This window comes from Neolamprologus multifasciatus, chromosome 7, assembly GCF_963576455.1.
Source record: "Neolamprologus multifasciatus chromosome 7, fNeoMul1.2, whole genome shotgun sequence".
NCBI classification, from domain to species: Eukaryota; Metazoa; Chordata; class Actinopteri; order Cichliformes; family Cichlidae; genus Neolamprologus; species Neolamprologus multifasciatus.
The window spans coordinates 4,947,925-4,974,408 of record NC_140445.1 but is presented as its reverse complement, the minus strand read 5'-3'; the positions used below and the strand labels follow the sequence as shown (position 1 = coordinate 4,974,408).

Below are 26,484 nucleotides of genomic sequence, written 5' to 3'. Positions count from 1 at the left end.
CACAGACGAGAGGTCCTGACAGTTAAACCTGAGCTTTTCCTGCTGGATAAAAGTGAAAAAGTCAGTTTGCAGCTGTGATTCACACTGAAAGTAGGCTGACTACAACACATTAAACACTTCGCTCTAATGTTTTTGTCTGTTTGTGCGAGCAAAGACCTCGTTTTCAGGGAGTCGGGGTTGTTAAATTCCTACTTACTTGGCTTCGGCATCCTGGCTGAGGTCTTGCTCCTGCTGCGATACGCTGCTCACCAGCTCAAAGGTGAAAGGTCGAGCACACAACTCCCTCTTGACAGGCCTGACGCACTGACTCTGTGAGCTGGAGAGAGAGACGCTGCCTTCTGCCTCCTTAGAAGTTGAACACAAAAGACCGATTTAAGTTCACTGATGGCAACAATTAAACTTGGCCAGTTCGGAGTCGCCTTCTCATGAGTGCCTGTGCAGGTGGTCAACTACACATTTACATTTAAGTTGCTTACCTTGCTAGTTAGAGCCACAAAACTAATTATTCATGTTTTATTAATGTAAGAGTTTCTTAGATTTAAAATGTCAGGGTGCTAACCACTGCTGATTGGAGCTGGAGCTGAAAATAAGTCAGTTTAAATGTTTTGACACTGCAGCAAGCAGGCATCGCAGCAGCACAGTCATGAACTTCCACTGCGAAACCTAAAAATAGCCCCAGAAGCTACTCAGACATACACAAGAAGATGACACTGAAGAGATGGCAAAATTTAAATCAGATTTTTATGGGCTGGAACTTCCATATTTCACATCTATGTAATAAACCTGCTCGTTCATACCTTTGTTTCTCTGTCATTTGGATAGTTCCAGTAGTGCAGGTTGCATTCCTCCAGGACAAAAAAGCGGCGATGCCAGACCCCATACCCACTGATCAACTCGAACATCGTCTGGGAACACAAACACAGCAACAATGCAGTGAAAACAAGTGTTTAAATTTAGAGGAAAATGATTTGATGTGTGTAAAATTTAGCTGAGGCAGGATCTGCACTCCCTGCAATGTCACTTTAAGAAACTGAGACATGACTTCAATTTCAAAAATTTTCCCCTTTTATATCTGGAACATTAATGTGTGCCTGGCATTTTGTCTTTGATTTGACTCACTGGTCCAAATTATCTGATGCTCACGCAACGAAGGCTTCAAGCCTCCAGATCACACTCGTGATTCATCTGCGTGGCTGGCTTAGAAACTACTTGTTAAATGGCATGAGAGAATTTTTTCATTTTCAGACAAAGTGCTTAAGCACAGTTTCAGGAAGTCTCCACCTATGCTAACATGAATCATAGCTGCCAGCTGGAAACAGGAGTTTTCGTTCTGGTCTGCAGCCTCTGAGCTCAGCATCGTGACACCGAACCAGCTGCATCTGCTACAGAGCGGCAGACGGAGTGTGAGTGAGAATGGAAGAATAAAGTAAAACACCCAAGAAAATATCCTGCTAAGACAAATCTCTCTGTGACATACTCAGATTTTTCTTTAATATAAAAATATATAATCAAATATATAAAATTCCTGACCAGGAAGCCTTGGTGCTGGACGTCAGAGTGGCTCTTGCTCTCTAGCTGCAGGTAGATGTTGCCCTCTAGAGGGGAAAGAAAGGGCACCTAAAGCCAGAAAAGGACAGGGAGGGGCACACAGTGTCAGCCTGGCAGGATTTTAAATAGTGGTAACAGAAAACAGCATTTCAAATACATCCCAACATGCTTTTCTACACATAATCTAACAGATGACCGGCAGTGGTCACTTCGACAGCGAATGGTGCCGTTTTCCACGGAGTAAAGATAATTTCAATCTGCAGGAATCAAGAATATATAGAGAAATGTAAGAACATGTACACTGACGACACATGCAGTAATATGTATCAGCAAGTTGAGATCACTTTATGTCCTTAAGAACAAGTTTCACATTCAAAATGGCAACATAATGGATAGTCTTTAATTTCTGAGATTAGTTCAAGTTCTTTCTTATCTAAAGTGACAGCAAAGTTATTTACAAATAACCCTCGAAGGTTTTTATGAATTATGAAATAGGTGAGTTTTCAGAGAGGTGGAGGGGTGACAGAATTGTGAAAAAGTGAAACCTTTTCCTGAAATTCATCTCCCAGCAGCCTCCTGACTTTGCCATCCAGTTTCATCTGAGTGGAAGAAGCAAGAAAAGAAGGGGAGGGAGACAGACACGTTACATCACCAGTGAGCCCGTGCATGTGTGGAGTAATAACCAATCAAAAGGGGGAAAGCATGCGGGGCTGTGCTTCTTCCTCTCAGGCTGCAAATCCCAAAGACGGTGCTTTTATTCAGCTGCATCACTCAATCAGCAAATTCACATTTACACAACTACACAGACAAAAGCAGCTTCCATTTGTCCATCTTATTTTTTACTTATCAAACTTTCAAAGACAAGTTTCCATCGCCAACTCCTATTTCTCTTTACCAAAACTCACATTTCCACTAGGTTCCAGAGTTGCTGAATATTAAAATATTTGTAAAAATGTTGAACAGGCTTTCACCAACAGTCCTCCTCAGTGTTCACCCCCAGCAACAGACACAATCTTACCTTATCCAGGGGGAATTTGCTGTGTCCCAGTGAGGCCAACGCGATCTTATGAGAGCCGACCAGACAAAAGTTACTGGAGCGACGCGTGATGAGAGGAGGAGCAGCAGCTGAAGCAGCAAAAACAAAAACATGACTAATGTGCAACACTTAGAGCTGCAAGTATATCACCAACCACCATTATAACCATCTTTGTGCCAGTTTGTTCAAAGAGTGAAACAGGACGAACTGAAGCCTCATCTGGATGTTTATGCTTCAAGTCAAGTTTATTGATATTGCGCCAAATCACAACAAAACATAAAGGCAATTTATATTGTAAGATAAAGACCCTACAATAACATAGATAATACACCCCAATAAGCATGCACTTACAGCTAAAAATCAAGTTCAATGTAAGACTTAACAGTGAACTTCATGAAAATAAAATTCAGGATCCAGCTAAAGAAATACTAAAGAAAATGGAAACTATACTCCAACTGAAGCCAATATAAAACAATTTAAGGCCTTTGGTTATAAATATGCATTTAAGACATTTGAAGACCTGTAGCCATGCTGCTCTTTATGCACTGACAAAATAAAATAAATTAGTGACCAAAATAAAACTTACACGTTGAACTGACGCTGGATCTCTGCTGGAAAATAAGAAATGAATAAATAAGAGTAAAACACAAAGTATAACCACGATTTGATGAAAAATAAAACTGAAACCTCACCGTGAGAGTATTCAGAAGCTTTCTTGGAGTGACCTGCACATGAGAAGGCAACATTAATGAATTCAAACATTGTATATATAAACATGCAGTGAGCTCAAAAATGACCAGCTTACCCGTGGCTTGGTGGAGGCCCGCTCCATGGTGCAGTTACTGGCTGAGGTTTGGGACTAGATGGCAAAAAAACAACATAATAAAAATATAAAATAATTCAGTTTTAGACAACAACACTCCACATTTAAAATCAACACAAACACAATAATAATAATACATATTTTACACATTTGGTATTAGGGGTGGGGGAAAAAATCGATACTGTGTAGTATGGTGATATTTTGTTTGCTAATAATGTATCGATACAGGGACAGCAGAAATCGATATTTTGTTACAAAAAAGGTTTTTGTGCTCTGACTTCAGAGCATGTTGATCCTTTTTCTGAGCAAGAATCCTGACATTCCTTCACTGTCCAAATGTGTTTAACTTTTTTATGGCAGCAATAAACATGACAGTTTACTTATTTTAATTTAAGACATGTTTTATTTTAATTAAGTTTAAAACATTTTTATTTAATGCAAAATTATATTTTGTTTTAATTTACTTTCAAATTCTTCAGTTGCTGAAGGGGCTGCATAGTTTTCATAAACTGCATAGTTCAGAATAGCTATAATTGTACCAGATGGTTGATTCAGTTAAGTTGGACTAGACTGTAATACAAACCGTTCAGTTTGTCAACAATAAAACTGAAATGAGAGAAAGACTGAGTGTGAGACTTTGATATTAGATAAAATGAATATTGATAAAGTTTACCTTTATGTACAGAATCTGAATATCGCAAAATATTTTAAAAAATTGCAATAATATCGTATCGTGTGTTAAGTATTGTGATAATATTGTATCGTGGGATGTATGGTGATTCCCACCTCTATTTGGTATATTGAGCAGTAAGAAGGTCGTTAAAAAAACAAATCACTTGGCCTAATGCAGCACACCTTAAACTGCCTTTAAAACCAGCACACACCCAAGCAAAGGCAGCCTAACCAGAGCCTTATACAATCCAGCAAACAATCCAACCAAGTCTCTTCAGCTAATCCATTAGATACACTACAGATGTGTGTATTACATTAGCACATCTGGCTGCAACATCACCAGTTCACAGTTAACGCACATGAAAGTTTATAATGGTTTAAAACGTGTATAATGTAAATAGTCATAGAAAATGAAGCTCTAAATTGTGACTGACCAGGCTGTAGACTTCCACATCAATTTCAAAGGATGAGCGAATATCCTTCCTGAAACATTAAGACGAAGCAATGCATTAGGATACTTTGCCTATCAATTACCACTTAGTAGAGTCACAAAATGAGAAATCAAAATGCTGTTTCAGAGCCGCAACATGAAACGTCACATAAGGTCAAAGGCCACAAACATTTGTTCCAGTTTAAGAGTAGTTGATGAAATGCAGCTTACATAGTGACAGATGTGGGGAAGGAGATGGTGTCTCCGTTCTGAGCATCTGCAGCTGTGGCCAGAGGGGTGGCGACGATGTTGCAGGGTCCGTAGCGGATAAGAACAAAAAAGTAGTGACTTGGTCGACCTAAACGACAAACAAAAACAACATCATGAATGTTAAGAGTGAAGCCATTAAAAATCAAACAAAGGCAGAAATCTTCTCAGCTGCGGTACCTGCACGGCTGTGTGAGGAGCAGACATATTCCACCTTGAGCGGCAGCTGGATGTTTGTGATGCTGACAGTGCCTCTGCAGGGCTGCTGGGAAATGGATTCACTGTCCTCCACTGCTGCCTCTCCAGACTCTGAGCTCCTCTCCTCCTTCAGTCTGGCCACCTCAGCCAGCAGGGCAGAGCGCTTCTCACCTGAAACAGAAAATATCTCATAAATGCAAGGAACACAAAATAGATAAATATTATAACATATCAGCAAAGAATTGACAGTTGTGGATATCACACTGTCAGTTTGACTGGTTCCTAGAGCTGGGCGATATGAGATTTTTTCATATCACAATATGTTTTTTTCATTTCAGGCGATAACGATATATATCACGATATAAGCCAAATAACTATATTTGTAAGATTTAAATGTGCCGTTGCTCTCAAGTAAAATGTTAAATAATCAGCAGCTTGTTTTGATTTAAATATTTATTTCCCATAATAAGTTCAACAGGGTAGATGTACTTAACATGAGACTTTTTCAGATAAATAAAGGCAAATATTGCAAACTACACAAAAGGCAGCTGCTAAAGCGTTTAAGTTTCAAAGTAGAACAAACAAAACAGACTAAATTGTCAATTCCACTTAGAAACAAAATATTAATTCTAAAAATAAATCTTAAGTTTGTTTTACAGAAGAACAGACGAAATTGACTAACTTTTGTCAATATCAAATAAACTGAGAACTAAAAGGAAATTCTCAATCTCTCCTTGTTGTATAGCTTAGCTTTTCAAACAGTTTTAACAGTTACTTTAGTCTGACAAAAGCCGAATAACGAATTAGCGCTTCCAGTCAGAGACTGAGCATGAACCGCTTTATTGTATTTCCAGACTTGCTTTCGGCACAATATACAGTGCGCGCTACTCTGTTTTTTGACTTGAAATAGCCGAAATACCTTCACACTACGGAGCTTCTATGGCTCTTCCGTTCGACAATCTCTCCGGCGTTGGAACCATCATCTGTTTTCTCTTCGGTAACCTTCGGTCACGCTCTCGGTTGATTTTTCTCTAGTCGGCGCACTCATTTCCTCCATTACCCGGGCGGCACGGCGGCTGGCTGCTTCCCAAACAAATACACATGTGCGGCTTGGCACTTGTGCTGTACGTAACAAGTCAAGTGACGTGACGCTGTGGCTGTGATTGGTTCGGCTCTGCGCTACTTAATTTGGATTGGCTATTCTTTTTTTTTTCTTTTTTTTAAGAGGACAAGAGCGGCGAGGCCTATCGCAATAGTTTAACTTTTCTATCGAGAAAAAGTTATTTCGCAATACATATCGTTATCGTTCTATCGCCCAACTCTACTGGTTCCTAATCTTAAAGACCAATGAACGACCAATAACGGCTGCGGAGAAGAAGCTTAGATGAAGGAGAATGACAGGAATGAAAGTGGCTTATGTGAAGAAGCAGCGGTGGTTAAAAATCTTGCAGTCTACATACACGAGACCAGCAGCAGTTTCTCGGCTTCGGCCTCCTCCAGTGAGCCTCGCCCGTGCTCCTCATCCGTACAGCAGTTCAGGGCCTGCAGCGTCTGGTTAATCACAGTCTGCAGTTTCCCAGCTTCTTCATTAAGAGCCTGGACACAATCGACCAAACCCAGAGCATCACTGATACATGTAATATATTCAAAAGGTTCCACAGTTTTTGGGGTTCTCACTCTTTAACAAACATTTTGTTGCACTACAGTTCCAGATGCAAATAACATAAGAGTGTTATGAGGGGCGATCACGTTCGAAAGTATTAAGCTCCTCTGCATAAAAGTCTCCATTAAAACATTCTACATGCTTGAAATTTAGACCAGATGAATGTCGAGTTTCCATAATTAAACCGCTTTTTAAATTCATTGCTCGACTGATTTAGTCCTGCTCCATTTGTTGAAATGGAGAAAGACTTCAAATTTCTGTTACTCCCTGTGTAAACTTCAGGACAGGTAAGTTGTTGGACAATATTGAGCTTAGCCTTCAGTAATATCAGTGTTTTTCTAAACTAGTCAAAGCAAACTACACACCGTTATTTTCTCCTTGATGTTGACAGGCGGTTGAGGCTTGGGCGTCTCTTCAGCCCGTCTCTGAACCCCCGGAGTGACGCTCTGGACGATGGGAAGCTTATTCTGCCTTTGTGTGCGGTAGGCATCGATGCTGACAACCAGAGAACAAACAAACATTAACATAAGGATAACGATGTTTGAGAAACAATGTGCGAGTGCTGGCACAGTTCAAGAGTTCACAGAACAGTGTGGGTAAAGCATCATGGAGCTTTCTGAACATGCACAACATGTAGATTTGATTCGTTACACAGTAAATTTAAAAACATAAAACATTAGGCACCAACAGCCCACCAGACTGCTGAAGAGCACAATCTCACGTGTTGGTGCAGACTGATTCAGTCGTTTTTACTAACAGACCTCAGAGTGTGCAAATAAGCCCACTGTGAGATCTGATAATGATATTATTGCAGCGTAACTGCTGTAAACTGATAAAACGTTCATGATCCTGAATTTGGATCAGATAATTTTTTTTCTGTTTTAATAACTGAGGAATTATCCCATTTTTATGAGGAACTAGAGAGTGGTGTAAATGTATGGAGATTAGTGACTACTGCCAAGGCTGTACCAAACAAACAAACAAACAACCAAAAAACCCTGTTTGTACAACCCAAGCACAGGTGTCGAACTCCAGGCCTCGAGGGCCGGTGTCCTGCAGGTTTTAGATGTGTCCTTGATCCAACACAGCTGATTTAAATGACTAAGTTACTTCCTTAACCCTTTAAAGCCGGTTGGAGAGCACGCTCCGTTTTGCCTAACTATTTTAAAATCCTGGTAGCTCTGCAACCACGTAAGCTAGAGCAATAATTTTGTTTGCATATGAAACCGGAGGAGTTGTACTTACATCTTATGCCATCAGCTTGTCCTCGGTCACAGTTTCCTTCCACATATAGCTTTGCAAAAACTGCATAAAAAGCACTTGCAGCAACAAAAACATAATATTCCAGAAACACGCTTTGCCGATCCGATCAGCTGTTCGTTCCTACGTCCATCAGCGCGAACTATCGCATGTCCACCATGACCCCCAAGACCTGCCGAAACCGGAAGTGACGTCATTTTGCGGAAATGTATTTTATTTTATTTTTTACCATTAGGGCCTCATGAGCCTATACTGGTGTTTTTAAAAGTTATGTTTGACTTTATGACTTTCTGTGTGGTTTCTGGGATGCTTAGGACTCATATTGCACTGCTGGAAATAGTTTATTTTGATGCATATGCTGCTTTTTTGCAATTTTGCATTATAATATTTATATATTTAATATATTTATTTTCGTTTTTCCTGCAGTATATAAAAATTGGTGTATTTCAAAAATAAAACTATGAAGACACTCAAAATAAATTTCCTGTGGTGGGAAACTATTTTGTGCAACTTTTTTGTATTTACAGTTTTGAGGGATAAGCCTCTTAAATTTCGCTAACTAGAAATATATGTTAAAAAAACAAAAACGATTTTCAATTTTTTTGTAGTTTATTGCACTTTTTTGCAATTTATGTAATTTCTATGCACTTAATTCATACATATTATTAAAATCTGGGCTATAATGGTTGTATTGATCTATATCAACTTGAAATGCTCCCAAAAATGGCTCTACAGCATGTAAAAATATAATATAAGCTCTGGCGGACTTGGTTCTATGGTAGGTCTTAAAGGGTTAATCATGTGATTCAGGTGTGTTGACCCAGGATGATATCAGGCCCTCGAGGCCTGGAGTTCGACACCCCTGCTTTACAGCTTCAGATCTCACTTTATATTTTATGACCTAACTTAAGCATCTTTTGGAGTATCTCAAAGCTCTGAACATTTGGGTTTTTAAACAATTTGAACACAAATGTATTACTATTACTCTTTATGTCTGGCAACAGTTTGACTGTGAAAAGATAACAGCTGGGATTTATTATAATCTGTAGTTGTGTAAGACCATCTAACTGCTGTGATTACCTGTACAGGGGAGCAGATTCAGCAGGATGGGCGCTAGTTTCCTCTGGCGTCAGGAGCAAAGGAGGGATGGGCTCCTGGCTTGCGGCCAGTCGCTGTTGTAGGAACATTAGCACACATGTCACAAGTTGTGTTGTTTACAGGACACTCGTTAATGCTGTCTGCTAGTGGAGGACACCAACTCTGTCAGCTTCTGAGTGTAGCTTCTCTAGACTGGAATAAACCTTACCAGTGGGGTGACCACAGCCTCTACAGACTTGCTGAGAGGAGAGAGGATGCCAGTGGGAGGAAAGTTGAGCAGCTCATCTCTGATGCCATCAACCTTATCACTCTCATCACTCTTCTCCTCTTTGGCCTCTCCCTCTTCTTCACTTTTTTCCTTCTCCGTCTCCATCTTATCGTTTTCGACGGAGCAAGCCCCAATACCACTGTCGTGATCCTCAGGGCCTTCCATCCTTTCAGCATATTCGAGCACCTCCTCGAACATCTGATCGATCATTTCACCAGTGTTGGTCTCATCGCGGAAGCTCACTTCAGTATCTGAAAAATATCACAAATGTATGAAATCACTTTGAATCATTTTCCGACACTTCAAATGCTTCTGTGCAAATAGCAAATCTGTGTTTTAGACATCAAACATATAATTTCGTACGTTCTTCTCAGCACAGCTCTGATGAAATAATTGTAATTGTTCAATCTAGACAAAAAAAACACCCGTGTATTTGTGCACCATGGCCCAATACCATCATCTTTCAAAACATGCACCTCTTTCACCCGTGTGTTTCCACCTCTCCTAAAGTGTCCTCAGGTGCTCACACTGCCCTCACCTGACAGGGCGGTTTCTGTAGAGGTATTGTTGTCAGACACCCCTGAGCTGTTGATGAACTCAGGCTCCAGAATAAAGGAAACCTTCTTTGAGCTCTCTCCTCGCTTGCGAGTGTCTTCTGTCAGACTAACGTCAAGATTCACCCTTTCATCTACAGATTCCTGCCCCACCTCCAGGTGATCCCATGGCTGGATCTCTGCTGAGGTCTGAGCTCCATCAGCCTCTGTTAATGTGCCCTTGGGCTTTACCACAGGTTGAGCCTCATCTTCTAGATTTCTCTCTAGTCCCGCACGCTCATTTTGTTCATTTTCAAAAGAAGTAGGCAATGCTCGTTTGTCTCCATCTGAGCCTCCGGTGTCTGACTCTTCTTTGATACAGACTGTCTGGGTTTCCTTTGACTGTTCAGCTGCATCATCATCGTGACTGCATAGTTCCACGTCTTTCTGCTCTTGTTTTATTGTTAGAACATCACTATCTGCTGTAAGTAGACCCTGCCTACCTTCCTTACATGACTCCGTGCTCTCTTTGTCTCGGTCTAAAGTACACTTCCCTCTCATTGAGTTTTCTAAACAGCTTTCTGGTTTGGATTTGTCATCTTTTTGTATTTCAGAACAGCCAGCGGTCTTAGTAGAGACATCAGAACGTAGACCATCATCCTGAATGTCAGTGGGTTCATTTTCATCTGTTTTCTCTTCGTTCATTTGGGATGATTCCCCTTGCACGTCCTTCACACATGCTTCGTGTACTTCATCTATGGCGGATTCTTCCTCCATGCACGCTGTGCTTTGAGGATATCGCCACATCCTTAACTCCTCATCTGTTGACGGTTCAATCTCCCCGTCACTACAGCACGAACTATCCATCTTTTCATCGTCTTCAAAGGCCAGCATGTCAGAGCTACCCTGTTCACTTACTGTGGACTCCTGTGATGTTTCCTTAACGTTTGACTCGTGTGGAAGAGTTAATTCAGAGAAGCTTTGCTCATTAGATGCAGTTAAGTCAGACATGTTCTGATCCTCACCAGAGGGGGCTTTGCAGAAACTGTGATCCTCGCTAAAAGAAAGCTTTAACACAGTTCGGCCCTCTGGTTGTTGGGGACCTGGCTGCTCTTCTTCATTAGCAGACAGAGCCTCTTGCGTCTGTCTGGGTTCTTCACTGAGAACGCACTGTTTCTGCATTCCAGTCTCTGAATAAGCTGCAGGAGCTTCAGAGTGACCGGATGTCATCTCACCTGTTGAGAAACAGGAGTCTCGCATCTCATCACTACACACCTTTTAGAGCTTTATACTCGTTAAACCTTCAGAGCAGTTACTGAACATACTGAGTCATTTATATAAAGAGCACAAAATCTGCACTGATACTGAAACAAACTACTATTTTAGATGCGAAATGAACATGCAATTACATTTTTTTATTAATTAATTAAATTTGCAAGATGTAATGAAATGTGCTCTATTAGTCACATTATTCCTAATTATTGGTTATAGGGCTGGGCGATATGACCCAAAATTCATATCTCTATATTTTTTAGCTGGATGGCGATATAAGATATATATCTCGATATTTTTTTTATAAAGCCATAAGGTAAGAACAAAAAGAGAGTTCTTAGTCAAAGCTGTGTCCCAGATGTCACATGGGCACTTTTACTAGCATACAGCGCAGATGTACATGAAAAAAAACTACTCAAAAATAAATTATGAGCATTTATTAAATAATAATGCTCCATAAATAAAAGAAAACTGTTGTTTTTGTGCATAACAAAGAGCTCACAATTGTGCAGTCAAAATGTAAACTAAAAGACGCTGAGCATAGTAACAAAGACAGATTTTACAGCTGCTCTCTTTCCAAGTTCGTGACTGACAGCCTGGAGTTTGAAATCCGCTTCATAACCGTGTGTCTTACAGGTGCCATTTATGGTCCTTATACACACACAGTACGGTAATATTACGTTGAAGCACGGTACGTATCACTCCGCGAGGCTCCTCAGTAGCCGTAATGCTCCGACAATCCATCAAGCCGGTGCAGCTCCGTAGCTTAGCAAACTCGTACTAAAACATTTTTGACAGATTGCTGAGCGCTGTGTACCACATTAAATCGGTTCGCGGTCATCAAGCACAACCAGAATTCATACATAAGGCGCACTGTCGATTTTTGAGAAAATGAAAGGATTTCAGGCCGTGTATGGCGCTAGCGTGGTTAGCTCGTTAGCGCGGTTAGCTCGTTAGCGTGGTTAGCTCGTTAGCACGTTGACACCGTCCAGCCCCACGCACGGGGCGATGCGCAGTAACTCGTTAACGGAGATTTGCCGTGTCCATCTTGTCGCTTCCTGCAGGTGAAGCGATGGGGGAGGAGGGGGAGTTGTGTTCAGTGAAGGAGAGGCGAGGCCGAGTAACGTTGCGTAAAGACAAAAGTGTACGAAAGAGAGGCAAACTTGTGGCTCCACAACTATAATTATAACGTAACATAGACTATATCGATATAAAAGATATTGTCACATCTTATATCTCGTATAAAAATATATCGATATTTTTAAAAAACTCGATATATCGCCCAGCCCTAATTGGTTACATAACAGACTCAAGAGTTCACAAAATATTCTGAAACGTAAAACTTTTCTCCTTAAAAATGAGGTCAGATGAAAACAAATCGAACAAATGGCAAGTGGCCTGAGATTACATCCCTGGTACATAAGTGCTGTTTGAATGTGTTTGCCCCAATACGCATGTTGCATATGAATTCCAATACTAATTAGAATTGTTTTTGTTTCACATTATAGAAAAATATATGCTTCAATTTCAAATCTAAATGACACCCAAAGCCTTACCTGTCATACTAAGAGATGCGCTCTCTGCATTTGTCGTCGGAGGTTCAGTGAAACTACCGTCTTTCACATCAGCGACACCTTGATCCTGCCAGAAGATCAAGAACAACAGGATTAAAGAATAGGAAGTAGGAGTTTTATTGACTATAATGATACTATGTTGATGACTACATACAAAAAGAAATAAAAGTTCAGATAAAAACAAATTAATTTAATTAAGGGACGGAAAATTGTAAAAGAATTCTAAAAATTAAAAATCATGAAATATAAAATTCACAGGAAGAAAAAACAGCCCCTAAACGAAGTGAACCAAGAAAATATTGACAGGGTGCAATAATGCTGAACAGTGTAAGTCTGTACAATCTTCAAATGTACAAGAAGGTGCATGAATCCACCACTGCACACCAAACATGACCTTTGTTACCACAGTGACAAGCCAACAACCCAAAAACCATAGAAGAGAGAAGAAGGTGCAGAGTAAGGAATGAACCTCAGTTTTCTAAAGAAATTGTCTCCAGCAGTGCTTCAAGACATATTTAATCAACTGATCTCTGCCCAAGTCTATGTGGCCCATAATACCAGGTGACTAGACAACGCAGGGTTTTACACTACTGACTCACATCCCAGGTGCATGTGGGAGGCCACTGCACTCTCCTTTTTGATCTAGGAACACTGGAGGAGGGACCTGAAGGGCCACAAGGAGTCCTCTCCTGTTTATATAAACTGTCATGTTAAAAAAATCTATGAAAACTAACAGTGAAAAATGAAATGTACAGTTTACCAAAGCTATAATCCACAAAAACGAGTTAAAATCCAAACAAAGTTTTAGTCAAATCAGGACGTGCCGAATTCTTGTTGACACCGACTGTGTGCATCAATTACTATTTACTGTATCACAGCTGTGATACTAATCCACACTACTATACTTGATGGCAATTCAAGCATGAAGCTTTAATTTACCCCATCAATTTTAAAATAACAGATAATAAACTATGACAGTTTATTATCGGAGCTCTGTAGGTGGAACGTCAGGGTCTGAAAACTCACCTCTGCTAAAGCGGAATCTGAGCTGCTCCGTTTCAGCCAGGCGTTCTCAGCGATGGGCTGAAACGGCACCTGACTCAGTTCATGCTCCCGCTCCTGACCAGTGAAAATATATCAGATTTTAGACATTTATCACAAGCATAATCAATTATCCAGTATTTGAATATTACAAAAAAAATAATTTCTTTCAATGTTTTTTTAGTATTAGATTTAAATAATAAATTAAAAAACAGAAATAACAAATTTCCCCCCTTAACCCTTTAAGACCTACCATAGAACCAAGTCCGCCAGAGCTTATATTATATTTTTACATGCTGTGGAGCCATTTTTGGGAGCATTTCAAGTTGCTATACATCAATACAACCATTACAGCCCAAATTTTAATAATATGTCTGCATTAAGTGCATAGTAATTACATAAATTGCAAAAAAGTGCAATAAACTACAAAAAAATTAAAAATCGTTTTTGTTTTTTTTAACATATATTTCTAGTTAGAGAAATTTAAGAGGCTTATCCCTCAAAACTGTAAATACAAAAAAGTTGCACAAAATAGTTTCTCACCACAGGAAATTTATTTTGAGTGCCTTCATAGTTTTATTTTTGAAATACACCAATTTTTATATACTGCAGGAAAAACGAAAATAAATATTATAGTGCAAATTTGCAAAAAAGCAGCATATGCATCAAAATAAACTATTTCCAGCAGTGCAATATGAGTCCTAAGCATCCCAGAAACGACACAGAAAGTCATAAAGTCAAAGATAACTTTTAAAAACACCAGTATAGGCTCATCGAGGCCCGGACGATAAAAAACTACATTTCCGCGAAAATGACGTCACTTCCGGTTTCGGGCAGGTCATGGCAGACATGCGATAGTTCGCGCTGACGTCTAATCCAATGTAGGAAGTGTTATGAACAGCTGATCGGATCGGCAAACCGTGTTTCTGGAATATTATGTTTTTGTTGCTGCAAGTGCTTTTTATGCAGTTTTTGCAAAGCTATATGTGGAAGGAAACTGTGACCGAGGACAAGCTGATGGCATAAGATGTAAGTACAACTCCTCTGGTTTCATATGCAAAAGAAATTATTGCGCTAGCTTACGTGATTGCAGAGCTACCGGGATTTAAAAATAGTTACGCAAAACAGAGCGTGCCCGCTCCGACCGGTTTTAAAGGGTTAAGAAGCAGCACATGGGAGTATTGAATGTGCATTTCAGTGATTAAAGCTGTTAAACCAACCTGGCGGATGCGAGAAACCTCCTTTGAGCTGGGTGTAGTTGAGCCCTGGAGTTTTTGTTGGATGACTGATACAAAGCTGGAGCGTGTCCGGGGGCACTGGTTGGAGGTGCTTGGGGTGTTGGTGGGGCTACTCTGGAAAGAGGCCATTTTGAATCGCTCCATCCGCTGATTGAACTCTGCCTCACCTGGAAAGTTTTTCAGACAGTGTTTAAGTCAAAGGTGGGGTACTAAAGATCAATTACCTTAAATAACTCTAACAAGGTGGAATAATGGCCTTAAGCTTTTGTTGGTTATCAAATTGAACCAATGAGCTAAATTAATAGAAAAAAAAAAAAAAAAAAAACAGTCATCAGGTGAAAGACTCAAGACCTTCATATTAAGGGATTTTTCTGGGTCCAGACTCAGCTTCTCATGCACATCCTCCCATAACACTGCATAGATATGATAATATCTTTATTTGCATTATCTAAGATAATGCAAATAACAGTAATGCTTCCAATATAAAGTAACAAAAGAACAAAAGAAAATATTTATGAATGCAAATGAAAGCAGATGATTGGAAATCAGCTACTGCTCAAAAACAAATTGTTTACCTCCATAACTCATGTTAGCCAGATGTATCATAAAAAGAAACACCTGTCATGTTCACTACTGACATACATTCACTACACATGTTGTGTTATTTTAGATTAGAACTTAGCAGCTGGGTGTTGCAAACTTAAGGAGGGGCAGTAAGGCCAACGTCAGGACTGAACTTCAGTCTGTGTCCCTCTGTAATACACTCTAATTAATGGAGTCATTACAGTAAGCAATCTATTTAGGCTTCAGTCTTTAAGACTGAAATTGTTTGTAGTTAGTTAATAACAGGTGATGTTGATAGAGAGGTTTTTGAAGGTGTGCTCATATGTAATCTCACCAAGGAAAGGCTCTTTGTGGCCCTTGCTGTCCCCGCCTGGATCCGAGAGGCACCGCTGTGCAGGAGGAGCTCCTCCTAAAATACAACACACTTCGTTACAAACTACAGGAATGATCCAACTCCCACACAGTCACTCGGGCTCAACAGAAATTACTCAACATCTTGACAGCAGGTCTTATCTTGCTTGGTAAATAATCTAGTTGACTTTTGATCTGCTATCTTAAGCATTACCTGAAATGCTGCCAAAAAACAGAGAAGTTTGTTAGCTACCCAAACAAAGCCAGTGGTGCAATAAATTCCACCTTCGTGAAGGTTTTGTCACAACTGTACTGTACAGATCAGTCAAGTATTTTGTCACATGTTCAGCATGCATGAACTTGTATGCAGAAAACAGTCATTTACCATCTCTTCTCTGGGTGAGCTGTTGAACTCGTGACCGGACTGAGGGAACTATCGGTGTGTCGGGTTTGGTTTCAAGCTCTGCTCGGCGTCCGGAGGAAGATGCTTCAGGGCAGTGGTTCTCCTGACCAGCCGCTTCCAGACGGCGCCTCTTCTGACTGTCACTGGTCTCTGAGACAGCAAGACATAGGCGACAGGAATAAGGGACTCTTTCTTGTAAATATATGTATATTTTGTAAATATAAAGAAGAAGGAACCTTGACATTGGTTTAAGCCACAAACAAACCTGGTGCTGAGCAGTTATTGTCCTCTGAATCCGACAGCGGTGCTCTCTGTCTCTTCAAGCCCATATTGTTGCCATTTTCCTCGCCTGCTTCCATATCGAGCTTCAAAAACATTAAGCACTGAATAAGTATTTTTAAGAGGTCAGTTTCACTGATTTGAAGATAAAACTCGAAGTCCATGAACAGATTTACTAAAGAGTAAAGCGGTATCAGCTAGCAATAGTTACTTTCCCAATAGAAACAAGCCACACCAGAAAAAAAAACTGATCAAAATCCAAAGAAATAACTGCATGCCAGATTGAATTTAGCTTTGTAATTTCAACAGTGACTAATGCCTTTACCGATTTTCCAAATAGCCGCCATATAACGAAGTTTTCTCCTGTCTATGGCCATAAAGCTTCACTCCCGACCAGGCCTACTTCGAAAATCAGGTCGGTAAACTCAGTGACATTTATCTGCCTACAACAAAGTTAAATAAATTTGCAAAATTAAAAATGACACAGATTATCGCAGCTAAAACTAAACGTGAAAACGCCCCGTTTCAGCTTGGTTTCGGCTTGGCTCGTTTTTAAAAACAAAAACACTGCTGGCTGATTGGGCTAGCTCTTCAGAGAAAACTGAAGCATTTACTTAACACAGCGACAATTTAGTTATCTATGCCAAGTTTTTCTTCTCGTCTCCGAACAACCTGTCACGCTAAAAACTTACTAGATTAGCACGCTGAACGCATCCACACCCTGGGTCAGCTTGGCTAGCTCTTTTCAAGCTAACCTATCTAAAGTTAATGCTAGTTTAGCTTCGAATTAGCTAACTTAAGCAACAGAAACCTAGACTGATAGCTCGAGTTTGTCTCTATATGTTTTGTTTCTAAATTGCTCCCCCCCCTTTTTTCTTTTTTTTTACCTGAGAAGATATCCGTAAGAAACTACAGGTGTTACACGGGTCAACCTTAACTAACAGAAACCACGAAACAGTCCTCTCGTTGTTTGCTCTCTTCTTCTAACTTTGAATTTCAGCGGGTCTTCTGACGTCAGAGGAACGAGCGATTGCAGTACCGTAAATATTCATAAAGAGCCCCGATCTGATCTCCTGTGGGGAGCCGCTGTGGGGCGTTAAAATCGGATACTGCGTCCATTCTCCAGAAATAGTAGATGACCTCTTTTAGTTAAATACCTACCGATGATTATTTACATATTTGTTTTCCTACTAGTTGATGTAAAAGTGGCTTTTGTGGAAATTAGGTGTTTATATTACGGTAAAAACAGAGTAAACGCGCGGACGGTTGCCGACTTTGGTAAATAAGGTTGTAATAAGCTTTCCCTTCCTGGAAGTTATGAAGTGTACCACATCTTTGCTGTTACACAACTGTCGATAAATGTAGCTTAATAATTATCTCAGAGCTCGTCTCTAGTATGTTGTCTGATTGATATTGTTGAGGTTCCATTAAAAATATCTAAGCTACACCTATAAATATATGAACAGCCTTGAATTATTATGTGATTTCTCTGTTTGATGTCCTGCAGACAGTCAAGTCTGTTGTTAAATATTATAAAGCTCTATGACATACATGCAACGAGTAGTTACAAAAATGACCAGTAGGTGTCGCAGGTGCAGGACAGATTGCTTTCAAAGGTAAGGCTTGGTGAGCAATCTTCATACTAGACAGTATAAAGCTGGTATGAAGGTGGAATTCAGTGAATGAATCTCAGCATCATCTGCTAATGAATCTGTGCTACACTTGATGTAACCTGACCATGAGCACCACAGCTTTCCTGTAGTGTAAACCCATGACAGCACAGCAAACCAACCTGTTTATCTTGCACTAAAGTATATTTGTGCAACCTTTAAATAACACAAAGTTAGTATACCCCACTTTGTTTTTCAGCATGATTCACAACATACAAAAATGTCACATGTAAAGACCAAGTAAAACATGAAAATATAAAACATGAGGACATATATGTAAAATTTCAGTTGATCAGATACAACTGAGCAGTCCTTACCTTTAAGTGTAGCCTCTCCTCCTCCTTTTTTTTTGCCTGTCCCATTTGGTTCTTTAGCCGTCAGAATTGTTGTCTGAAGACCAACAAGGATACCCAATGGATTTACTTTGCCAAATGGATCATCACGGCCTTGCCGTATTGGTCCATTTGATTGACCTTTGTTGTTATTATTCATTTTATTTTATTTTCAGTTGTTACAGATGAGACAGACATGACTGGGGGATAGGAAAGGGAGAAAGAAAGATGAAGGAAAAGAAAAACAGAAGGGAAGAGGGACAGAGAGAAAGGGCACTTAAAAAGAGAAAGAGGAAGAAAAAATCTCCTGGATCACCTGTTGAGAGAAAAAGAAGAGAAAACAAGCAAAGAAACAGAGCAACATGCTAAACACAACACCATTGCATTAATCTAGCTAAGTGTAAACAGCAGTGAATACTAAATATTGAATGTTGTTGTGCAGCACGCAGGACCGACAGCGCACAATGTGCTTTGAGGTAGCAGCCAAAAAAGGTGTAGTTTATGTCTATGAACAGTGAACACCCGTGTGCACACCTGTGTGGATCAGCGAGCTTGTATTCAAAAGGTTTCCCCATGTAATGGTCTGCAAGAGGGTGTAGAGAGCCATAGCCCCGTCCCCCAGGGCATGAAGCAGGCATGGAGGAGATCCAGGCTCCAGACATCCAGAGGCCCCAGAGTGCGAGAGCCCAAGGAGGACCACTGGAGGGGCATCCGTGCCACCCTCATGGGAAGAGCTGAGGGTGGCACAGATGCCCATGACCGCCGGCTCTGCCAGCAGCCAGCTGTGCCAGAGCCTCCAGCCTCTGGGCCTGCGGCTCGGTTCATTCAATGTCTGCATGGATTTAAAATTGAGAGGTGGGCGCCAGCGCCTCCTCCTTTCCTGTTCTCTCTTTCGTATCTTTTTCCATCTCTGCGTAAAGTTAGTAACGCATCCACCACTTTTGGGTAACTGCACTGGTTCTGGTGATGTGCCAGAAATACGAAAAACACCAGTCCATGTTATCTCCTGACCATGGTGATTAATACAGGAACATGATTGCCTTTGACATAAAACTGTTTAGGCCCAAACCTGCTGATATTTGAAGGCCTGCAGCAACATGAAACAATAACTCCCCTTAAATGTGTTAAACCAAAAGCAAGAAGCCTGTTTTAAAAATGTAAGGAGGAGAAAGTGCAGATTTTTGTTTATATATGTAGGGAGAAAAAGTACAAGTTGGCAGAAAAATAAATGCTCTAGTAAAGTACTGATACCTGAAAATTCAACTCAAGCACAGAGTATTTGTACTTCGTTACATCTCACCTCAGCGCGACAGTAGTGAAATTTAAAATGGGCAGAGACAAAGAACTCTGAATTGAAAAGATGGCGGTAAAAGTATAACTTGCAAAGGAGAAATCGCGTAGAATCATATTTGTGTGCAAAGTCAGCGAGCTTCAAAGGCAGATGCTGTTTGCTAAACTCCACCCTTGATGGTTCAAATCCATAAAACGCAGCACACCTCAGAGCAGCAGACCATACAAATCATGGGACCTATTTCTAACGGGTCCACCCTGCCCTGCTACACCAGAACTTGGGATTTCTGCTACTCTAACTACCAAATTCCACTTTAACCCATATGTTGAATCAGCAAATGGTGAAGATGTATCTTATAAAGTTGATAATAATGTAAATTAGTTGAAGTTGCTAAATTATTTCTCCTCAGCAGTTCAGTATGACTGGATTTAAAAGGGAATTGTTGTACTTGGGTGAAGTTATTTTGGCGATAGTCAGTTCAAGCTTTTCTCTATAGTGAAAAGCTCTTTTTTCCCTTGTAACGTAACTTGCTCCAAGAGCCGATAGCAAACCAGTGACGTGTGAAATGATTCTGCTGACACTGCTTCAAATGTATGTTTTTCCACACTTACACTTTGTAGACAGTTCCTGCGCACTCACAGCGCACGTTTCCAACCGCAAACAGTGAGTTACATTCATTTCCTCCCACCTCGAAACTGATTGTGGAATGAAAAACCAAACCACAGACGGACAAATGTTGACCTTTCCATGTAGGTCCAGTCAGACCATCTCTTACACAGTGAGAAATATACACGAGCATATTATAATGAAGGAATTCGATATTTATTATTCTAAAAACGAATCTGATACAGAACGTGGTTATAAACAAATAACCCAGTAATTTATATGACTGTACACAGACTTTGTTTTAAAAAATAAATAACTCTTTTAAGCTACTTACATTTATTTAAATTGAATTTCTGTGTCTTTTGCTGCATGATGAATGCACTGCAGTGTTACAAATATCACTTCCTTGTCCCCGATGTCTGCAGCATAAACCCAGGGAACTGAATTTGAGTGTGAAGTCAGTGAGGTCAGGGGGAGCAGAAATGGGCTCAGAAGCAAAATATCATGAATTTGAAGCTCTACTCAGGTATTTTATTTTTCATTTTCATTCTATCGAAGGTTTTATTTTTCAATTTAAATCTTCTTTGCGATAGAAAGTCTAACAAGGACACCCAGGAGAGGTTAAGGTAGAAACTGGAGGTGGCTGCAGTAATGGCCTAGCTGAGCACCTGAAGGGAGGAAACGCAGCATTTGTTCAAGGTTCAAGGTTCTTTATTTGTCACATGCATAGTTATACAAGTATAACCAGTGTTGGGAAGGTTACTTTTAAAATGTATTCCATTACAGAATACATGCCCCAAAATGTATTCTGTAACGTATTCCGTTACGTTACTCAATGAGAGTAACGTATTCTGAATACTTTGGATTACTTAATATATTATTATGCTGTTTACAACTACATGAATGTACTATTGCTGTGATTTATTACTGTTACTGAAGGTCCGCGGCTCCGAACCGTAGTAAAGGGACCTCTGGCTAATACGGTGGGTTCTGTGTCGGGCTCGTAGCCAAAAACTAGCTTTAATAGCTTACTTACAACTGGGCTCGTCAGGCTCTCTTCTTGGCTGCAGTGGTTATTATTATATTTACATGCTTCCAGCTCCCGTTTTTGCTCGATGACAGCTCGTACTTTTCCTTTTTCTCCCTCCCTCGCTCACAGACACATAACGGGTATGGCAGTCCATTCTCCCTGCAGCACGGACTACACTGCCTATGATGCTACATTCTTTAGAGCTATACCTGTAGCATTCTGCCTGTTAGCTTAGCACAACAACAACAGGCGCTCTCTCACCCAGGAAACACGCAGAGAGAGAGCGTCACCCTGTAACCATGGCAACCGTAACGCTGCCGCCTGGAACAACAGAACGTAGCTGTCAAACAAAACCCAAACAGTCCTGACCCGCCACAATATGAAACAGGGAAGTACCGCCGTGTAATCCATTTATTTCAACAAAGTAACTGTATTCTAAATACCACCTTTTTAAACGGTAACTGTAACGGAATACAGTTACTCATATTTTGTATTTTAAATACGTAACGGCGGTACATGTATTCCGTTACTCCCCAACACTGAGTATAACACACACTGAAATGTAGCCTGACACGCTCCTTGACATGTGCAAAAATGGGGGGTAGAGGAAGAACATTATATATATATAGTATATACATTGGGTGAATGTGCAGTAGTAGCAGCAAGCAGGTGAATTCTGTACATTAATATGAATAGACATCTGACTATTTTAGAGAATAGACAATATAAACAAATTTAAAATTAAAGGAATTTGGAATGTACATTGTGCTTGGGTTTAGAGTGTTTGGAAGAGAGTCCTGTCTCAGTCAATTATAGATGATGTGAGAGGGCGGGTGTGTGTGTTTAGGGCCCGGATGGCTTGGGGATAGAAGCTCCTCTTGAGTCTCTCTGTCCTTGCCCGGATGATGCGGAACCTTCTACCAGATTGCAGAAGTTGGAACAGTTTGTTGCCAGGATGGGACGGGTCCTTCAGTATCTGCGCTGCTCTAGTCCGGCATCTCCTGGTGTAGGTGTCCTGAAGCGGGGGGAGAGCAATCCTGCAGCAGCGTTCTGCTGTACGGATCACTCTCTGGAGAGCTTTTTGGTCCTTAACACAGCTGTTCCCAAACCATGATGTCATGTTCTGTGTGAGGATGCTCTCCACAGTGCCTGTATAGAAAATCCTGAGGATCTTTGGAGAGACCCTGAACTTCCTCAGTTGTCGTAGGTGGTACAGGCGCTGCCTAGCCTTTTTGGTCTGGACCTGAATGTGGGCAGACACATTTGTTGATGTGCATGGGTTCTAGAGTCCAGGTAGACATTTTCCTCAAAGGATTAAAGGGAAGCTAATATTTACAGTTAGTTTGTCTAATTACTTCTGACCAGAAATATTCCTAAACAGTTAATTTTCAGGGCGGATGGAGAGTAAGGATGAGGATCCAAATGCAGGAAGCCAACTTTACCTGAAGGTGAGCCTTGAATATGACGATTAACAGGACGACCAATATAACAGATTGTAAAGTAAACAAACAATGACCCCAAAACAGTGAGAATTTAACACAAGGCTTAACGGGAGAAACAAACAGAGGAAGCAGCAAAGACTTTGGAGCAGAAGGAACTATTTATAGTAGGCAAAATAATTATTTGATTCCTTGTTCCCACACTAAACATCAAATCCAACGAGCACAGAAACTGACCCTTCATTTAGAGTGAAACCTCAGCAGAACTTTGAACTCAAATATATTCACCAAGAATTAAAGACCCCAAACTATGAAAATTGATTCAAGTTATGCAACACTCTCTAATCATGTACTAGAATCATGCACATTTAGCTCATTACCTGTAAAATGTCACTTGTTGAGCTTTTTGAAAAGTTAAATATGAAATTACCTGCCACTTTTTGAAAACCTTTTTTTTTAACATAAAAAAGCACTACTCTTTTTTGTTGTTGCTCACTCCAGTTCTGTTCAGCTAGCAAGACTAAAGTACTGAAGAAGTCAAAGTCAGCTTTAATGTCAAAAACCATATGTAGAGATCATACACAGGCCACGACCCTCGGAGTTACACTAAAACAACAGGAAGATAAAAAGATCAAAATCTCATGTAATTCAATTCAATTTTATTTATATAGCGCCAAATCACAACAAAAGTCGCCTCAAGGCGCTTCACAGATACAGAGAAAAACCCAACAATCATATGACCCCCTATGAGCAGCACTTTGGCGACAGTGGGAAGGAAAAACTCCCTTTTAACAGGAAGAAACCTCTGGAAGAACCAGGCTCAGGGAGGGGCGGGGCCATCTGCTGCGACCGGTTGGGGTGAGAGAAGGAAGACAGGATAAAAGACATGGTGTGGAAGAGAGACAGAGGTTAATAACAGATATGATTCAATGCAGAGAGGTCTGTTAATACATAGTGAGTGAGAAAGGTGACTGGAAAGGAAAAACTCAATGCAATACAATCTTATATAAACAACAGTGTTCAACACAGTCCGAGTGTTTGTGGGTAAGAATTTGTGTGCAAGTGTGGTGAGGGAATCAGTGAAGGGCGATGGTGAAGGTTCAGAGTTTCTCATGTCTGGGGGGTTTAGGGGGAAGAGGTGAATGCAGGTCTGGAGTTCATGAGAGTCGAGAGGGACAGAGCAGGGAGAGAATTCAGCATCCTGACAGCCTGATGTATGAGCTGTCTCTCAGTCTGCTGGTTCTAGCCCGCAGGCTCTTCAGTCTCCTTCCCGATGGCAGCAAACTGAAAAAGTTGTTGGACGTATGAGTGGAGTCAGCTGTAATGCAGAGGGCTTTTTGGGTGAGGTGGGTGCAGTAGACGTCCTGGAGGGAGGGAAAAGGAAATGTAGCTTTTTCTATCATGACCCAGTGCAGGAGCCATATCACACATTGGAATATGAATGACATACAGACACAGACAGTTGATTGTTTGGGCTTGTTCTATCAGATATATTGAGACTGTGAAGTTCCGGTTTCAATATGCACATTGGAATGTGACTTTGTGGAATGTGTCAATTTAAAGTTACTTTGTAAACTGTTGCTGGTATTTTAACCCCTTTATTCTTTACCTGCTTAATTACAGCTGCAGAATATAGAGAACATTTATTTTATGCTGATTTCAATTTATTATTTTTTTTACATTATCACAATATCAACTTTATAATTTGGGAATTATGTTAATCCAGTATGTAAAACTCAGTTGATAAAGTGTCTTCCCTCATTAATATCCCATAATCATCTGAAGGTGGTCTTACTGTAAGATGGGAGCATTGAAGAACCACATGAAGTGCCAGACAACATAAAGTTAGATGGCAGGGTTAGTGAGTGCAAAGACAGAGTGCTGAAAAAGTCTCCAATGTTTTGGTGACTAAGTAACTCCAGAGTTCCTCTTCTGGAACTAAAACTGTGTTCTGGGTTTTCATTGCCTGTAGGTGTAATGTGTAGGTGACCCCGTACTTTTGTCCATATAGTATTCTACACCGCCTACCTCCCATTAAGCCAGACGTTCCCAAAGTGTGGGGCCCGCCCCCTAGGGGGGGCGCAGAGCCATTGCAGGGGGGGGGGGGCGCGGCATAAAAAGGGGAAAAAAAAAAAAAAACAACGCTTGGACACAGTGTTGCCAACTTAGCGACTTTGTCGCTATATTTAGCGAGTTTTCAGACCCCCTAGCGACTTTTTTTCTAAACAAAGTCGCTAAAAAAAGACGTGAAAGCGCATATCGCTTTTACTCTCAACAAGCAGCAGGTGCTGTAACGCAGTCAGTTCTTCTTTTACTCTTATGCTGTTTTGTGGATCAGGTTTAAAACTACTTATAAACACACACACACAAAGTAACTCCACCAGAGTGCCTATTTCGGGTCACTTTTGCCGGTCCAAGCCCGGGTAAAGGAGCAGGGTTGGAATTGTGACATTACAAAAAACAATAATTGCTAAAAGAAATTTAATTTGTAGTTCTAAATAAATTCTAAATGCATTTAGGACGTTTTTTGCTCACTTTATGTCTCGTCCATGATGTTATTTCTCTCTCCAGCAGGTAGGTTACAATTACATTAGCATGACCAATTATGCAAATTAGGCGATGACGTCATTTAGCAACTTCTAGCGACTTTTAGGACAACCAATAGCGATTTTCCTTACTGAGGAGTTGGCAACACTGCTTGGACACTGCTAGCACGGGCGCCCACACGAACGCAAAGCAGGAGATGAAGCATGGCTGAATATGTTTCCAAACCAACTTCATTCTATGGTGAAGCAAATCTTCCCTTTGGCTTCACCTGCACAAGTGCCGAGGTAGGTCTCCCTGCAGGATTGGTTTTCCCTTTGTTGGGAGCAGCGCTGGGCTGTTTAAATCACGGACAAACAGTATCCCACATTCTTGATTTGTAGTTCACAAACACTTGTTGTAATGACTAACTACTCCTGACATTTTGGAGACGTTTGCTCTTTATACAGTAAAGTTACAGTGGGATACAAATAACATCAGGCTGATCCTGCCACGATTTGTTTCCCCGGTTCAAATCACGGACAAACAGCATCCAACAGTTGTTTATGTTTTTGAACCCATTTTGCAGAGGGATTTTTTGAAAAATGTATTGATAGCAATGTTGAATATTATTACACAGAAAAAAACAACAACTACATGTAAAATAATTACACCGCGAGGCCTCTGCCTTTGTAAATGGAGGGACAGTAACTGCGTGTATATGTAAGCGTGTAAAACCTGCAGATAGTCAGATTAACAGTATTTCGTCTCTATCTGCCATTCTCCAATTCATCTCATGTAAACAATAACGTCACAGCGTGAGGTGAAAAAAGGCACATACCTTTGACGTTGCGTGACGAACTCTGTATTCCTCGTCCACACGTAACCACAAAAAAGGAGTTTTAAAAAATCTCTGTTCTCGGTGATTCGAAACGCCGTTTATGTGTGGACGAAACAGCTGCGTGTTCAAAAATACCCGTGTAGGTGCGGACGTAGTGTAAAAGAGTTAGTAGTTTATTTTCTTACTACCTGTAATTTATTGCAGATTACTTGTATTTGCTTAATTGTTTACTAA

General features: G+C 40.5%; 1 protein-coding gene and 1 long non-coding RNA gene across 7 annotated transcripts in view; one reads left to right on the top strand and one right to left on the bottom strand.

Annotated features, from left to right (window-relative positions):
* The window catches only part of anln2 (anillin, actin binding protein 2), a 20,364-nt gene extending 2,808 nt beyond the window's left edge, over window positions 1-17,556 (bottom strand). The window contains exons 1-24 of one of the 6 annotated variants that reach the window (XM_085166796.1): window positions 17,406-17,556; window positions 16,505-16,604; window positions 16,222-16,389; window positions 15,820-15,894; window positions 14,904-15,088; window positions 13,669-13,761; window positions 13,242-13,331; window positions 12,625-12,709; window positions 9,802-11,031; window positions 9,204-9,514; window positions 8,978-9,069; window positions 7,003-7,132; window positions 6,435-6,570; window positions 4,957-5,145; window positions 4,741-4,867; window positions 4,514-4,562; window positions 3,390-3,443; window positions 3,277-3,309; window positions 3,171-3,195; window positions 2,567-2,673; window positions 2,094-2,147; window positions 1,531-1,617; window positions 798-905; window positions 197-345 (exon numbers count right to left, since the gene is read on the bottom strand). In XM_085166796.1, coding sequence (XP_085022922.1) covers window positions 197-345; window positions 798-905; window positions 1,531-1,617; window positions 2,094-2,147; window positions 2,567-2,673; window positions 3,171-3,195; window positions 3,277-3,309; window positions 3,390-3,443; window positions 4,514-4,562; window positions 4,741-4,867; window positions 4,957-5,145; window positions 6,435-6,570; window positions 7,003-7,132; window positions 8,978-9,069; window positions 9,204-9,514; window positions 9,802-11,031; window positions 12,625-12,709; window positions 13,242-13,331; window positions 13,669-13,761; window positions 14,904-15,088; window positions 15,820-15,894; window positions 16,222-16,389; window positions 16,505-16,598 — 3,671 coding nt within the window. In that variant the 5' untranslated portion in view covers window positions 16,599-16,604; window positions 17,406-17,556. Of the gene's footprint in view, window positions 1-196; window positions 346-797; window positions 906-1,530; window positions 1,618-2,093; window positions 2,148-2,566; window positions 2,674-3,170; window positions 3,196-3,276; window positions 3,310-3,389; window positions 3,444-4,513; window positions 4,563-4,740; window positions 4,868-4,956; window positions 5,146-6,434; window positions 6,571-7,002; window positions 7,133-8,977; window positions 9,070-9,203; window positions 9,515-9,801; window positions 11,032-12,624; window positions 12,710-13,241; window positions 13,332-13,668; window positions 13,762-14,903; window positions 15,089-15,819; window positions 15,895-16,221; window positions 16,390-16,504; window positions 16,605-17,210; window positions 17,355-17,405 lie in introns of those variants that run through there. The other 5 variants (XM_085166798.1, XM_085166797.1, XM_085166800.1 and 2 more) reach the window with 5 other exon arrangements.
* Window positions 15,226-26,484, top strand: part of LOC146513543 (uncharacterized) — a 543,433-nt gene continuing 532,174 nt past the window's right edge. Inside the window, exon 1 of the long non-coding RNA XR_014875145.1 lies at window positions 15,226-15,248. This is a non-coding gene — a long non-coding RNA (uncharacterized LOC146513543). The remainder of the gene's footprint in view (window positions 15,249-26,484) is intronic.